This window comes from Condylostylus longicornis, unplaced genomic scaffold, assembly GCF_029603195.1.
Source record: "Condylostylus longicornis isolate FDR11 unplaced genomic scaffold, ASM2960319v2 ptg000080l, whole genome shotgun sequence".
In the NCBI taxonomy this organism is placed as follows: Eukaryota; Metazoa; Arthropoda; class Insecta; order Diptera; family Dolichopodidae; genus Condylostylus; species Condylostylus longicornis.
Window position 1 is genome coordinate 961,907 of NW_026578048.1, and position 17,234 is coordinate 979,140.

At 20.3% G+C, this 17,234-nt stretch overlaps 1 protein-coding gene across 1 annotated transcript; it reads right to left on the minus strand.

The window, feature by feature from the left end:
- Positions 1-13,592: 13,592 nt before the first annotated feature.
- LOC129613005 (centrosomal and chromosomal factor-like) lies at positions 13,593-16,467 on the minus strand. Its single transcript, XM_055526881.1, has one exon. The coding sequence runs from the start codon at positions 15,777-15,779 to the stop codon at positions 13,944-13,946; it is 1,836 nt and encodes a 611-aa protein (XP_055382856.1). The 5' UTR covers positions 15,780-16,467; the 3' UTR covers positions 13,593-13,943.
- Between the last annotated feature and the right edge of the window lie 767 nt (positions 16,468-17,234).

Below are 17,234 nucleotides of genomic sequence, written 5' to 3' on the forward strand. Positions count from 1 at the left end.
TAAAATGCTTATGGATCCCATAATAGGTGTGAATCTCATTTTTTTTTTTTTTTTTGTAAATCTACTTTAGTCAAAAAAAAAGAAGCAAAAGAAAAACGAGAATTATAACAAAATAGAGAATTAAAATAAGACAGCTGTATAGCACATTTTTTATTTCCTTTCTTTCTTTTCTCTGCCTATATCTTTCTCTTCTCTTTTTCTTTTTCTATTCACTACACATTCACATTCTTTTTACGTTCATTACAAAAACAATATAAAAGAAAAAAATGTAAACTATTTGTTTATACATAACAGCCATTTCAAAAATTTTACAAACCCATATACAAAATTAATTTCGAATTCGATATACAACTACAATTTTCTATTGCTGCTAAAACAACAAACAAAAAATTTAACTCATATTTTTACTCATATTCAGCACCTCAATTTTGTATACTAACTGGTTGTTCCTATCAAATATATTAAAGAAAATTCACTCAAATTACATTTGTGTGCTTCAAAACAAAATACTACATATTATAATAATATAATATGTTAAACTTTAATTTTGTAATTGTATTGCAATACTGCTGATTATTTGTTATACACATTCTTGCTTACTCTTTTTCTCACTACACCATATTTTAGATTTTTTTACTAATTTTACTTACGAATTAAATTTGTTTTTGTAAATAAACCAAACAGCTGTGTAATCAGATTTTTCTTTTAAATTTTTGTTGTTATACAATTTACCTTCAGAAATCAGAATACATACATACTACATATTTTTATACTGTCTTTTTTAACTTGTTTTTGTTATTTTATACTTATATACATACGTATAACTTTATAAATTTAGTAAGAATATTAGTGGGTATGTATTCTAAGATTTTTTACTCTATTTTTATTTATTTATTACTACATGTTTTATTCATTTACTTTTATTTGTATAATACTTTATTTTTACTTTTTATATTTAGATTTTAAACAAAAATAAAAGCATAAAAGAGACAGAGACAGCAGCAAATGAGAGATTTATTTTCTTAAGAAGAGAAAATAATTCTGCATTAGAGCTAATATATGTATAATAATATATTTTGTGTAGTTGTATGCAGTAGTGTAATTTAATTAATGTTAAAAGAAAATATAATATAAAAAAAATGTACAATGTAATACAAATTATACGATATATACTAGTATACTACTACTGTAAAATAATATCGGCAATTTTGGTTGCTGCGCATTGTTTATTATAGATCAGCTGATTGGCCAAAATACTTTAGTATTTTTTTTTAGTTTTTTTTTCTTTTTTAATTTTTTCGAATTCTTTCTACATTTTTTATTACTTTTGAATTATTTTTCTTTTTAATTTTCATTTTTACAACCTGCCATTTCATTTTCACAAAATGTATAGTAGTAAAAATGTATTTTTTGTAATATGGGTATACTATGTTGTATATATGAAGAAAATAGAAAAATATTCCATGCTCATATAATATGCACATACAATATATTATATTATATAATTACGATATATAGCAGTTAGTACATAGATGTAAGCAGATATATAAAAATTTAATATTTTAATAAAATGTTAGTACGTCCATCAATTCGTAAAAATGTATGCATGTTTGTATTTCATTGTAAATTTGTATAATATATTTTATTTAAAGTGCCTTGTCAATACGATATTTCATATACGTGCATATACCTATAAACTATACATGCACCATACACAATACTAAAGAAGATAAGAGGATATATGTATGTATATTTAAATGGATGTAAAATTAAGTAAGGATAACGAACAAGGTTTATTTTATTGTTTTCATAATTTTTTTTATTATTGTCCTTACTATAAAATTCTTTAGGGGGTATATAAAAGAATAACAATAAAAAATTAAAAAATCCAGATTTAATAAAAAATTATAAAAAAAAAAATTACGATATTTATGAAAAGGAAAACCAGAAAATTTTTGTAAGAAAAATATTAATTTATTTTCCTCTATAATTTTAGGGTACTTAATTGTATTTTTATTAATCATAAAAAGGTATAATATTAATTATGGTGAATTAGTAAACTTGTCGAATTCTCTTGACCTAATTCTCTTGTATTTGATATTGTGTATGGTGATTTTTACTCAATAACAGTATAGGAAATACACCATAAGTGAATTAAATTCCCGAATACTTGTCATACCTTATTTGTATTCGATAAGAATTTACCACACACATGACACCAAACTGTAACATTTGACTGATTCCTTAGCGGATTTGACATCCATTGTAAGCCTATTTACCTGATGACATATATTATGTATGTACACTTTAAAATTTGTAATTTTTACTGATTATTGAAATAGGATTATGTAAGTTCTTTCTTAATTCGACGTACACATAACAGAATGTAATGTATACCTTATTTATTTTAGCATAATTTTTTTACACATAAATAATAGGAGAGTACACCATATTTCGGCCGCTAGAAGTGAATGTAACAAAAACAACGTCATATAATAATAACAAGAAATCTTGAACTTTGACGGAAAAAAGTAGGTCTAGAATTTATTATAAACTAATGTATTAAGTACAATGTAGCATTTTTATTAAATAAAATAACTGTACTAATCTTTTAGTCCATTAACACTAATTTCAGTGTTTTCAATACATTTCAAGAACTCTTAACCTTACCCAACTCTAAAAAAAATCGTCATTTGGAATCCACCTATTGCGATTGGTTTTTTTTTGTTTATTGTTGTTAAATAATAACGTAAAATGCTTCTTCAAACCTGTGTTTGTACATATTATTTTTTGAAATACATAGTTGTATTTTAATAATGATATAATAATAATATGTGTTATTTATTGTTGTTCCAATTTCATCTAATTTAAATTTTCTGTTTTAATTAGCACAATGACTCCAAATTATAGGACCTCATTATAATGGTTGAAACGAATGGCTAAATAAATCAAATGAATTTGACAAATTCAGAAACATTTCAAATCATGATTTCATTTTACAACTCCAAAAATTATGCCACTTGTAGATATAAAAAAAAAAAATTTTTGTTTCATTAACACAACTTATCGTAGAGAATTTTTATTCAATGATTTCAGCAACTGATTTGCCTATAATTTAGGTCAATTCTTCAATTATTTTAGCAATTCCAAAAACTCAAATGTTATTCATTTCGCCGGTCATGATAACACCCATAATGAAGCCAACTGTATGCAGTAATTTTAATTTCTTATCACAAACAAATTTTTCTCATGATTGAGTACATACTTTATTTAGCTATCTACTTTGACGTTAAAAGCAACTCATGCTTGTTTTAAAGTGTGTTCTAAAATCAAATTTTCAAAGATTATATAAGTATGTTTCTTTTTTTTCGTTGTGTAAAATATTACAATTGCAATTTAAATTGTCTTACTAAATTAAATCTATTTTAATTTCGAAAAATTTTTCAAAAACATTAAAACTTCTGTTGCGAGAACAATACTTATAAAAACTCCTGTTTTACATTAAATCCCAATACTTCAATTAAATTTTAAAGCAACAACTTATAAAAAAAAAACACATTTTTTTTTTAAATTATTAGTTACACAATATCATGTTGCAAGACATGAAACTCGGGACCTTAATTCTCTGATAAAATTGAAATTTATTTAAAGAAACAATGAAACAATTTCATAGTATTATTGGTATGGCCTCTTTGACTAATTTTAACGATCTTATTTTATTATCTCTCTTTCTCTTTCTCTCAGACAGGTGATAAAGTAAGGTAGGTCTTTTACGAAAATATTTGTAGTTATTTTTTATTATTAAGAATGATATTTTATTGAAATATTCAAAAATTATGGTAAATAATTAAAAATAAAGAAAAAATTTTTATAAAAAATAAAATGGGCAACATTTCCTATGCTTCTATCCGCATATTTTGTGTTACTTTTTTTTTGCTTTTAATATTTTATAGGTAATTTTAGGGCTTGTCCATCAAAAACAATTGGGGGAAATAATCATTTTTTTCCTTTCTTTTCCTTCTTTTAGCTTGTACCTAAACCTATTTGTACTATAAAGTAATAAAGAAAAAATCATGTTTTTTTTTAATATTTTTATAATTTTTTTTATTTAATTTTTATATTTTTTTTAAGTTTTTTTTTTTTGATTTTCTATTTTTTGTTTTCCTTGTATTATATTTTCAATTTTTTATTTGTTTTGTTTTCTTTTATTTTTGTAATTTTTAGCCTATAATCAAATACTAATAATAAGGTAATTTGTTATTTTTTTTTTCATATTTCAATATTTTTTATTATTAATAATATTTTTTTTTTGTTTGTTTTTTATTAAATATTTTACAAATTACGTGTTTCTTATTTCTTTGGAACTTTTCTCATTTCTAATGTTTTAACTAATATTGTTTTTTTTTTTTTTGTTTTTCATAATTCTACTTTCATAATTTTTGCATTTTTCTTTATTTTTGTTTTTTTTTTTTAATTTTCATATAATTTAATTTATCGGCATATTTTTGTTTCTGTTTTTTTTTTTAATATATAAATATTTTTTGTAAATTTATTTGTTATATGTATATAATATGCTTGCTTTGTTTGTTTTCTTTTTTTTTTTCTTTGCTTCTTGTATGCAATCGAAATATTTTGTTTTTTATATAAGTATTATGTAGTTAGAGTGTGTAATATTTGTTTTGTTATTTTCTTACATATTTTTGCTATTTTAATAAAGTATTTAATAATTTCTTTATTTTATACATTGCATATTAAGTTTTTAGTTAGTTATACAATATTTATAATTCAGTGGTAGTATTTCAGTGATTTTTTTTCAATTACTTATATAAAAAAAATTTTGAATTAAAAATTTGAAAACTTAAAATGTTTTATTTTTTTTTTTAAATTTAAAATAAGCATTACAATTTTCTAATGAAATAAATTAGAACAGTAATTAAAATATACTAGTTATATCGAAAATTAAAGTAACATGTAAAATGACAGATAATGTCAAAATTTTCAAATTTGACAATTTTTGAATATAAATTATTAATTATGCAATTTTTCAACACAAGAGTTAAAAAAAATTTATTTATATATGCATATAGTTTCAGTGTGAATGAATACAGTTTTAGTTCAAAAATTAAGATAAGGATTACGTTTAAGAAAAATACAAAATTCTTGTACTTTTTTAAATAAAAGACATTTGATTTCCGTAAATTCAGAGAAATACAGTAGACTCATAATTATATTAACATGCACGAATATGAACGATAAGTAAATTATGTAAACGCAAAAATAATTATTTTATAAACAAAAATATAACCAAAGAAACATTTGTGTAAACTTATTTGAAAATCAATTCAATTTAATATTTCAATTACTCAATTAGTCTGTATATTTAATACCCATTTCATTTATATTGGGTTAACAATTTCGTTAGTTGAACCTTTTTTTGAAATTAATTATAGTTCATATAAGTAGGAATAATTATAGTTCACTGTATACATTTGCTTTTTTATTAAATTATTCAGAATAGAAAATTTTATAATTATAAAAATTTTAAATTTTATTTGTTAACAAAATTCTTGCAATACATAATACATAATTTAAATTATTTCAAAATTAAAAATAATTAATTTATATATACACAAACATTAAAATTTGATTGAATTTTTTTTAAGATTATTAATTGAATTCTGTACATTTTACACATACATAAGATCCACAATATTGCATATTTAGTATTAAAATTTTCCTATATACCCGCAGTTATGAATAGACAAAGAAAAAAAAATATTACTCATTTGTAATTCAAGAACTTTAATTTTTCTTTCAAGAACAAATTTCAAAAGAAAAAAATTAATAAGAAATTAAATATTTATCAATTTTTAAAGCTCTTATTTTTTTTACATTAAATTTATGAAAATTATGATAATTTTTTTAATTAATTTTTAAACAAACAATATGCGTCATTAATATTTGCTTACTTAAATATTTTAACTATTATTGTTAAATATGTGAATACAAAATTTAAAAGAATGAATATTAAATTTAAAAAAAAAAAAAAATAAAATATTTGTCATCACAACAATATTTTTTTCATCTCACTGTACAATAAAAATTAATCATCAAATTTCATTAAAAGAAGAATTTAAAATAGTTTTGGAAAATATTTTAGACTATTAAATTTTAAAATTAAAAAAAAAATATTGCATAAAATGCTTTGTTCATTTAAAATATTTAAAATATACACTGGTATTAATCATACATTGTATATATATATATAATTGTATAAATCTCAATGCATATCCTACTGACACATTTAAAATTAATCATCTCATTTAGCAGGTGTATTAAAAGAAGCCGGTAATATAGTTTTTCTTTTCCAAATTTTCGACATTGTTTTTCTCGTAAACTGTAAGTTATAGAAGAAGTCTACAATTATTACAGTTTGACAAAATTTGATATTACCGGAACAAAATTATTTTCCCTCTGGATACTTATATTAGAACAAAAATTATTATTATCATTACGAAATTAGCATAATTCCGCAAATTTTGCGAAATTAACAAAATTCTCTACTTTGTAAGCCATTTGAGCTTATTCTGAACAACTAATTACTAAATGATAATGACATATTTATGATAGTTTTAAAAACTTTATTTATACATACATAAATACTTTTGACTCATTTGTATGAATTTATTTGTGTTTACAATAATAATATAGAAATTTTTAGTCCCATGAATTTGATTCGAATTTATTTAACACAATGATCTTATTTAATTTGTGATAAATGGAATATTAAAAAAATAAAAACAGGCTGATCTATTAATATTGATAAAAAGAAAACACAATTCAGTATATGACTAATAGAAAACTAAATTGGAGAAATTTAATGGGAAAGAAATGATTTAAAGATTCTCCTGAAGTCTTTTTTGTAACAATATTAAATTCTAAGATACTAATTACTTATTTATTGAATTTTATGTAATACTAGGAATGTTATTGAAAACATTAATGCTTATCGTAAACGGAATATATTCTGTAATGTAAAACGTTGTAGCAGTATAAGAAACTGTTACCTTACTATAAATAATCCAATTACCATTAACATTAACAAATAAATGGTATAGCAAAAAACTTTTTATTTGCTATTGATTTTATCGAAACTTAAACGAAATTTTTGTCTGCGAATTGTACAATCTACTCATGATTTAGCCATGAGCAGACCATATCACAAAGGCCATAATTATTCAACAATGGCAAGCAAAAAAATAAATATTTTCCAAACAAAATTTAATTTTTCAATTTTAAACAATAAATTTTATTTACATATATGAATGTGTACATATGCCCGTGTTTTATTTCATTTTAAAATTGTAAAACCTTTAAAAATAAAAATACACCCATAATAAATGAATGTATATATATATATATATATATATATATATTGACATGTAATACTTTTCAAATTTATTCAAACTTCACATATTATAATTAAAAAAAAGTAAAAAAAAAAATAAAAATATTATTTAAATACTTTATATTCTGAATAATTAATTTGTTATTGGAATGTTTTACATACTCGTACATACATATGTATGTATATATATGTGCATATGTAAGTATGTATATACAATATTATTCTCATATTTAATTTGACCCTAAAGTTCGATTTTAATGCGTGCGCATAATTAAGTTTTTCTTTTCTGTTCTTTGTTCTTTTTCTTTTTTTTTTTTTTGTTGTGTTCTAAATTGTTATTTAAATTTTTTTGTTTTGCATTTATTTCATTAAAAAAAAATTTTGCTATGATGACACACTAAAAAAAAAATTGAATATGAAATTTATTTTTTTTTTTTCTTTTACAAATTTTTAGTAATTTTCAATTTTTCATACGTATGTACAATAAAAATTAAAAATATAATATTTAATTTATTCTTTTACAATAAGCAAATACTACGAAAACAAAAAAAAAATTTAAAATTTGACATTTAATTTAAAATTAAATTAAAACAAAAATGAGAAAAGATTTGCATTTTTTTTTTGTATTTTTCTTGTTTTTTAATTTAATTTCCATGTAACTTTTATACAATAATTCTACTATCACATTAAAACAGGGCAACAGAAAAGTTGCAATTATTATAAGTTTTTTATAAGTATTTATAAATTCTGTGTACATATGTATATATATATATATACATATATAATATATTACAAAGTAATTTAATTAATTATACATTATTACGAAAATTTAATTAAAAATTAAAAATACATACATATACACTTTTACTAATTTTTCTTTAAAATTTATCATATTTTTTCTTTTCTTTTTATTGTAGAAATTTTATTATTAAATAATAAATTTAATAAATTATAATTTTAATAATAATTATGGTGAATTTTATAATAATCACTTGAAAATATTAGGACAACAAATTTTAATTGATTCCTTAATAAATTTTCCTAAAACAAAAAAATTTAGTTATTTTTGAAATATATATGCTTAAAACAATATACATACATACATAGGAGGCTTTCGTTAATTTAGTTCTAAATCAGTTGTAACTTGCAGCATGCTGAAAAATTTTACGTCATTCGGAAATTGCTCAAGAAATATCAGAATAAATGACACATAGATGACAGAAACATGAGAACTTTCATTTTTTCGCTGTCGTGTGAGTTGTTTTTTTTTTTTATTTATATTTAAAAATTATAAAATTTCAAAATTTTAATTTTTATAACAATGGCATTTACATAATATGTCATTTTCGAATGGCTGATTATTTAAAATTTTCAGAATTTGCAGACTGTGTAAATATAAAAAAAACTTAACTGAAGTTAATGTTCTAATGTAAAAATTTAACCGTGTCGTACTCAAATGAAAATTGCCATTAATTGCTAAAGCTATTTAAGTATTTGAAATGGAATGAATATTAATTTATGAAAACTGAACAACAATACAATAATTATAAATTTAAATTATTTATTTTGCATTTTTGATTAAAATATTTTTGATTTCTTTTTGATCTAATAAAATATTTTTTGTTGATATTTTAATATTTTTTGTTTATTATTATTTATTTATTACTCTTATTAAATTCAAAAATAGAGAAGTGAATATTTAATATATTTATTGCAAATTACTTAATAAAAAAAATATTATAAAAAACAGAAATATTAAGTGGGACTTATTTGAAGTTAGCTTTAAGCACAAATTTTTTTCCATTAATAATTTACCTACAAATTTTTTTCCATTAATATTCAATCTAGGGGTACTAATCAATAGGGATTTTAAATATTCGATTTTTTTTTAACCTTTCTACTTGTGAATTAAATAATTTCAGTTTCTAACGAAAATTATTTTTATTTAATTAGTTTTTGATATTCATATTTATTTTTCTTTATTATGTTATTATCGTAATAATTGGTAATAAGTGGAATATTAATTATTTAAGGACTTAAAGTACTCCTTACACATTATACAGCAAAATCTAATTTTTTAATCTGTGTCTGATGCCGTATGTAAATGTAAATAATAGAAATTTTTGCTTCGGCAGACATCTAATTTTTAGTTTTGTAATTAGAGTTTGATTGCAAATTAATTGCGGGCATATTTAAGCAACTAAACTATTTGAAATTACTAAATTTCAAATAGAAAAATTAATTTAATAATTAATTTGTAAAAAAAATACAAACTGTTAATTGCATGCGATCACACAGTAGCATGTGTGGACGCGTAAACTTATAGAATCAAACAGTTACAAAATTAAAAATTGCATATCTGCATGGGCACTTATTTATCCTCATAAGCCAAGTAAAATTGCGAAAATTAAATTTTTTCTGAGAGTTTTTAATAGCAATCAACAGATTTTCATTTTAGTTATTATTTTGTTAGCAAATTTATTAAATTTTAAAGTAAAGTCTGAATTCAATCATATAATTTCAATCTGACATCTAACCAGTCATTAGACTTTGTCTTAGATTCTGTGATATATGTATGCAAGCAGCACCTTAGTAATGAATGTTGCGCATTATTGCATTTCTAAGGTTAAGACACACAAAATACTTGTTTTTTTTTCTTGTTAATTTTTTTTTTTTTTAAAGGGTATTTGAATTAGTTTTTTTGTTTTTGCCTAACTTTTAATTATATTGTATAAATTTTGCTGTTCTAATATTAGTCAAAAAAAATTTTCAATATACTTTGTATTTTTTATTGTTAATAAAATTTTGATTTTGTTTTCATTTTTATTTTTTTGTATATATGTATATGTAAGTATAGATGCAGCTATTTTGGTTTTCCTATACTTTGTTTGTTTGTAATATAATTTATTATTTTATTATTTTTTTCTCTAAAGTTAATTTATTTTTTATATATATATATCGTTTCAATATATAAATATGATAAATTTTAAATTTTTATTTTCTTTTGCAATATGTATACTTATATATATATATATATATATATATATATATATAGGTAATATAAAATATACACAATATATCAATTAATATATTAGTATGTACATAATATAATTTAATATATATATATATATATATATATATATATATTTATATTTATAAAGAAGTATATTTATTAAGATAATATATAAGTATATATATGTATATATGTATGCAATAATATAAGTATATATAAGTATATAGACTAGCTATTTGGTTCAATTAATTTTTTTTTTATTTTAATATTTTTTATTTTCTATTTTTCTTTTTGATAATTGTATTTAATTTAATAGTATTGTAGGTAGTTTTTTATTAACTATTTATTAATGATTTTTGTATGTTTTTATTAATATTTTTTTTAATAATATTTTTAATATTTAAATTATAAATCTGTTTCGTGTTTTGTTTGTATTTTTATTTTATTTTTTGTTGTTTTTAGTTTTAATATATAAAGTATCTATTTTCCATTAGTTTATATTTTTTATTATCATTATTTATATTATTATTATTTTTATTATTATTATTATTAATATTTTATAAAGCATTTACATATATGTATTTATATATATTGTTTGTATATATATATATATAAGTATATTATAATATATTGTACGGTATTTTTTTTTTTCTCTTGTAATATTAAATGTTATATTTTCTGGAACTTGTTATTTTTATCATTTTTTGTTCTTTTTTTCTTTCTCTCTTGTGTTTTTGTGTAATTTATTAATTTATAACATTCGTTTTTGTTAATATAGTAATTTTCTTTATGTTTTTTTTTTGCAATTATTTCATTTTTCATAATAATTCAATATTATATTTTATAAATGAAGCGTATATATTATTATATGTATATTATATATGTAATATATAATTTTTATTTTTTTTTTTTAATTTTATATTCTTGTAATTTTTTTTATTTTATTTTTAAATTCTATACCATTTTTTTTTTTTAAATATTATATTTCCCTTTTCAGCTACTCTATGAACTTTTAATATTCTTCCTATATAAGTAGGCTTTTGTTATATTATGTAGTAATTTACATATTATATTATGTGTATATTAAAATTTTTTAGTAAATTGGAAAAGAAAAAAAATTTTAATAATAAAATGAATAAGTATTAAAATTAACATTTTCATTTAATATAAATTTTCAATACTTAATTTTGGAATCAAAAAGATAACCAAAGCAAGGGAAAAAAGAAATCATATTTTATTAAATATTATTGACAAAAAAAAAAATTTCATCATCACTGATTGAAGAAAATTAATGAAATACACAAATACATATACTGGATTTAATAAATAAGAATTGCAGAAAGGAAATTTTTGAATTTATTTTAAAAATAAGTATTATTTTGTTATTAAAACAAGAAATTCACTAAATAAGAATATTAAAATTTCGTAATTATTAAATATTAATGAATAATAAATTATTAATTGTTTTTACCAAATTATATTTGTTCCATTAGCTAACGTAAATAACTATTGCAGGTAAAAAAAGACAACCCAATATATTCAAGCACTCTAGTTTATGAAAACATATATCAGTATGTATGGAATTACCTACAGGTGAGTTCTTTTTAAGTAAAAATAAAAAATTATAATTACTTAAGTGATTCTTGTAAAATTTTCAATTCCCTTATTACACATATACCAGTCAACTTGAAAATTTTAGTTATATTCAATAGAATAATTAGTTCTATTTAATAGAAATTTAGTTCTATTCAATAGGAAAAAAAGTCATAATTATTGAATTCACTGTATGGAAAATTTAAATTTAAGTAATAATTTAAAAGATCACTTACACACTTCTTTACCGTTTCTATTAAATATTTTTTATAAAATATTAAAATTCCCAAAAATTATGGGGTTGTTTCCACATTTAACATAATATGCGTACATATACATATACTTATACATATATATTATATATGTACATATATGTATATATATTATATATGTACATATATGTATATATATCATATAGGTATATGCCAAAATTGAAAATTATTAGCTAATTTGAATAGTTAGCTTTTTAACCCAACTAAGAACAATAATTGCAATAATAAATTACAGTAATCAGAACTGTTAAATTTTGTGTCAATTAATGTCAAAAATTATAAATCAATAAAGAAATGCTTCTCATTGATATCCGAACATTATTGAATCGAAATTTTAATATTCTTTTTGTGAATTTTGTAAATGAAATTAAAATTTTCCTTTCTAAGTATTCTTTTTTTTTTTTTCCTATAATTTTAAACGAAACGACATAAAAATTTTTCAACATAAAGGAATGACATTTTTCGTCCTATTTTTTTTATTGTTTCGGTATTAAGCAAGTATGACTGTTATATTATATACTATATAAGAAGTAAAAAAAAATCAATACAATTAATAAAAAAATTTTTATAATTACCTCGATAATTTTATTTTAAGTAATATAGAGTTGATTTGCATGTTTTAATCCATTAATGAATAAAATGTAATCCACATAATAATTGAAAAGCTTGTAGTATAAAAAAATTGAAATATTATTCTTGTTATACTTAAATAATTTAAATATTGTATATTTTTTTTTATCCATGTGTGTTTAAGGCTTAAACAAATAAATATATACATATATATATATATATATATGATGTGTGAATTATTATTTAAACTTTTAAAATAAGGCAAAAAAAAAAAAACTTTTATACTTGATGAATTTTTTTTATTTACAAAGAAGAACAAAAATAAAATTACCAGAAATTTTTCAACTTTAAATTTTAATTATTTTTTTAATACAAACATAAAAAATTAATTTACATTATTTAATTTTTTTTTCCATTATGCATTTATACATGTATTCTTGTGTATTATTATTAACAATATAAATTATTTAATCACTTTTATTCAATTAAATTTATATATATATATTTGTATATATTGTGTATGCTTATATATTTATGCAATAATTAATTTTTTTTTCATTGTTAAAGCATGTATATAGGTAATAATATTTTCTTTTCAGTAATTTTTTTATTATTAATAATTGTATTACAAATATAATACACAATATTATTAATATACTTATATTTATTTATTTTTTTTTAATTATATGTATGTATGTATGCATGTACATTTATATATATATATATATATACATATTTTGTTTCTAAACTATTTTCTCTATATTTTCGGATATAATTTTTCATTTTGAAATTTTTATCTTTTTTTTTCATTTTTCCAATAATAATCACTTTTCTGGTATATTTTTCAATTAATTTTAATTATTAATATTTTTTTTCATTTTCTATAATTTTCATTTTTAATTCAACTGCAATTTTTATTTTTTCAATAATAATTTTATTTTTCTATTTATATCACTAAATTTTTATATCCAAATATCACTAAAATATAGAATAAATAATTTTTTTTTTTTATTTTGGATATTTTATTTTAATATTAATAAATTTCATTTTAGTATGTATTTTTTTGTTTTGCAAGAAAATTTTAATGTTATACATTATAACAAGACATTTGTTGCATTTGTTGATGATGTGGAAAATTAGTTACAGATGCTAATTGAGAATATGTTGAACCTAAATTGCTTGTATTTGACATTAAATATGGATGAATTCTATGTGATTTTAAATACTGTCTATATTTTCCATTAATTTTATCATTATCAATAATATTACGATTTAATAATGCTGCAGTAGATGAAGCAGACGATGATGATGATCCAGATGATGTTGATGATTGTTGTAAAGATGATGTTAATGATGATAAAGATGTACTATTATATGGTATATTATTAATTATTGAAGTTGATGTAGTCTCTGGTCCAGCTTGATAATTACTAGGAACAGCTGCCATTGGACTACGATGAACAATTAAAGAATTTGATGCATCCCACATACGTAAATTAGTTGCTGTATCTATTAGTGATGTACAATTTGCACTATTACCATTATTAATTTTTGTAATATTATTATTGTTACTAATTCTATTATTGTTATTATTATTATTACTATTATTATTATTATTATTATTTTGATTACTAAAATTATTGCGATTATTATTTAAATGATTAGTGGTGTTGTTACAATTGTTGTTACTGTTACTAATATTATTATTATTGGTATTACTATTATTATTGTTGTTGTTACTGTTGACATTATTATTACTATTATTATTTGTAATAATATTATTGCTACTGCATTCACCAGATATCATAGCATCTCTTTTACCAACCGGTTTATTATTATAATTTGATGTTTTTCCTATTAAATTAACAGTTGGAACTATTGATGATGATGCCACTGATGATGGTAACGTATGATGCGCTGTTGTAGTTGATGGATGTGTTGAAATTGAAGATATCATACCTAAAGATGTTGAAGCTATTTTATCCCATTGAGGTATTTGTTGTTGTTTTTGATGTTGATGTTGTTGCTGTTGTTGTTGATACTGTTGTTGTTGTTGTTGTTGATTTACAGCTCTTGTTTGAATTATTGTAGCCCGTCTCATAGCTCTTTCATTATAATCATTATTTGTAATTGATGTTACTGATGATTGTACATTTGATGACGAAGATGATCCTAATGCTGATGCCTGTTGATGAGATTGTATATTTGAAATAATAGGATAACGGGCCTGTTGTGATAAATGTTGTTGTTGTATCTGTTGATTTAATAAATGATTTGAATTTTGAATGGAATGCAAACTTTGTGAATGATATTGTTGTTGCTGTTGTTGTTGTTGTTGTTGTTGACTCTGTTGATTAGCTAATGCTGTTGATGAATTCGTTATAACATGTTGCTGTTGTTGTGTTTGACGTTGTGAAGATCGTCTAACTGTTGACGATGATGATGTTGATGATGATGTTGAAGAAGATGATGATCCTAATAACGAAGATGAAGATGATGAAGATGTAGATAATATTAAAGCACTATTTCTTGTTGAATTTGGCATATTATTAATAAAAGGACTACGTCTTTGACTTTCCATTTTTCTAAAATAACATGGATGTATCATAAGTAAAGGTTCAATACGTTGACCAGCCGGAGGTTTTGGTTGATTTGGTAATTCATATTCAACACTACAATCGACATGTAATGGTATACTATAATCTTTTTGTTGTGCAACAATTGATGAAGATGCTGCCGCAGCTAATAATTCAGCAACTGATGATATTCGAGTCTGATGTTGAGATTGTTGCTGCTGTTGATGCTGTTGCTGTTGATGTTGTTGTGAATGTTCTTGATGCTGATGAACATGATGAGCATGTTGCGTCGGCAAATTATGAGATAAAGACATATCATAATTGGCATAACATGCAGCCATCATCATTTTTATTGAATTTTTGGTTTATTAAGCAATTTTTCTTTTTTATTTTTAAATTTAATTTTAAATTTTTTTTTTTAGTAATTGAAATTATAAAAAAAAAATATTTTTTTTTTGTTTTGTTATTTTTCTTCAAATTTGCATTCTTTCTTGGCACTATTTTTTTATTCTTTGCTTTCTTTCTTCTATTTTAAATAAAATTTTTTTAATTTGTTTTGTTTTTAATTTTTTTTATTTTGCAAAAATATATCATTTTTTTTTTATTTTATTTTAATTTAATTAATTTTATTTAACACACATTTTTTTTTAAATTGTTAACAAGGAGGAACATTTAATTCACTTTTTAAATATAATTTTTTTTTTTCTAAATTTATTTGTTGAATTTTATTTCGATTTTATAATTTTCAAATTAAAAAAAAAAAGTAGAAGAAACGGTGAATAGGGGACCATTATTTTTTTTTTGTTTAATTTCTTTTGTTGCTTGTAATTTTGTGTTTGGTAATCCAATGAATTTTTCTAATTTATTCACTATTCACTTTAAACAAAAAGCATATTTTTACATTATTATATTATTTAATTTACATATATATACATATCTGCATATTAGAGTATATATATGTATGTAAGTAGATATATAAATCTATTTATTTTTATTTTAAATTTATTTTTATTATTTAGGGCGTGTAATTTGTGGCTTTATGTACTTTTATTTACAGATTATTCAAAATTTTAACAATGTATTTATTTTATTATTTTATATATATATATTTTTAATTTTTTATTATATTTATGTATTATAGTGTTGTATAGGCTGCAAGAACTCAGTCTTTATAAAAAACATTTCTTTTTTTTTTTTTTTAATTTTTTTAATTTTTTTCTTTTTAGTAATAATGAATGATAAAAAAAATTTAATCCGTTTTATTTCTCTTGTTGTTTTTTTTTTTTTAGTTGTTCTGTAACCCGTTTAATATGTTCTTGAGCTCAGTCTTTATTTTCCCGTTATAATAGAAATGAAATTCTTATCCATAAAAATTTTGGTTATTCCGGTTTTGAAGTGTTCATCGATTTTTATTAATACACATATTAATGCATGTATATATATGAATGCACATATATATATATACTTATATATAACAATAGTCATATATATATTTTTTTTTTATATAATGCGGTATACACATAAATATGTACGTTAGAATGAAATAGAATATAAACCGACGTTTTGTCCTATTATCCCTTGCGTTTACAAGATATATACATATTTATGCTCATATATATATATTTATATATGTATATATTTTATTCTTTGGCACTTGAAAAAAAAAAAAAAAAAAAACAAAGACAAATTTTTCTTTTCAACGATTTTTCCTTTCTTATTTCTTTCTCTTTATGAATCGATTTTTCACGAGATAAGAACTTCCTTTTTTTTTTTTTTGGTATTAATTTTATAATTTGTTTCTC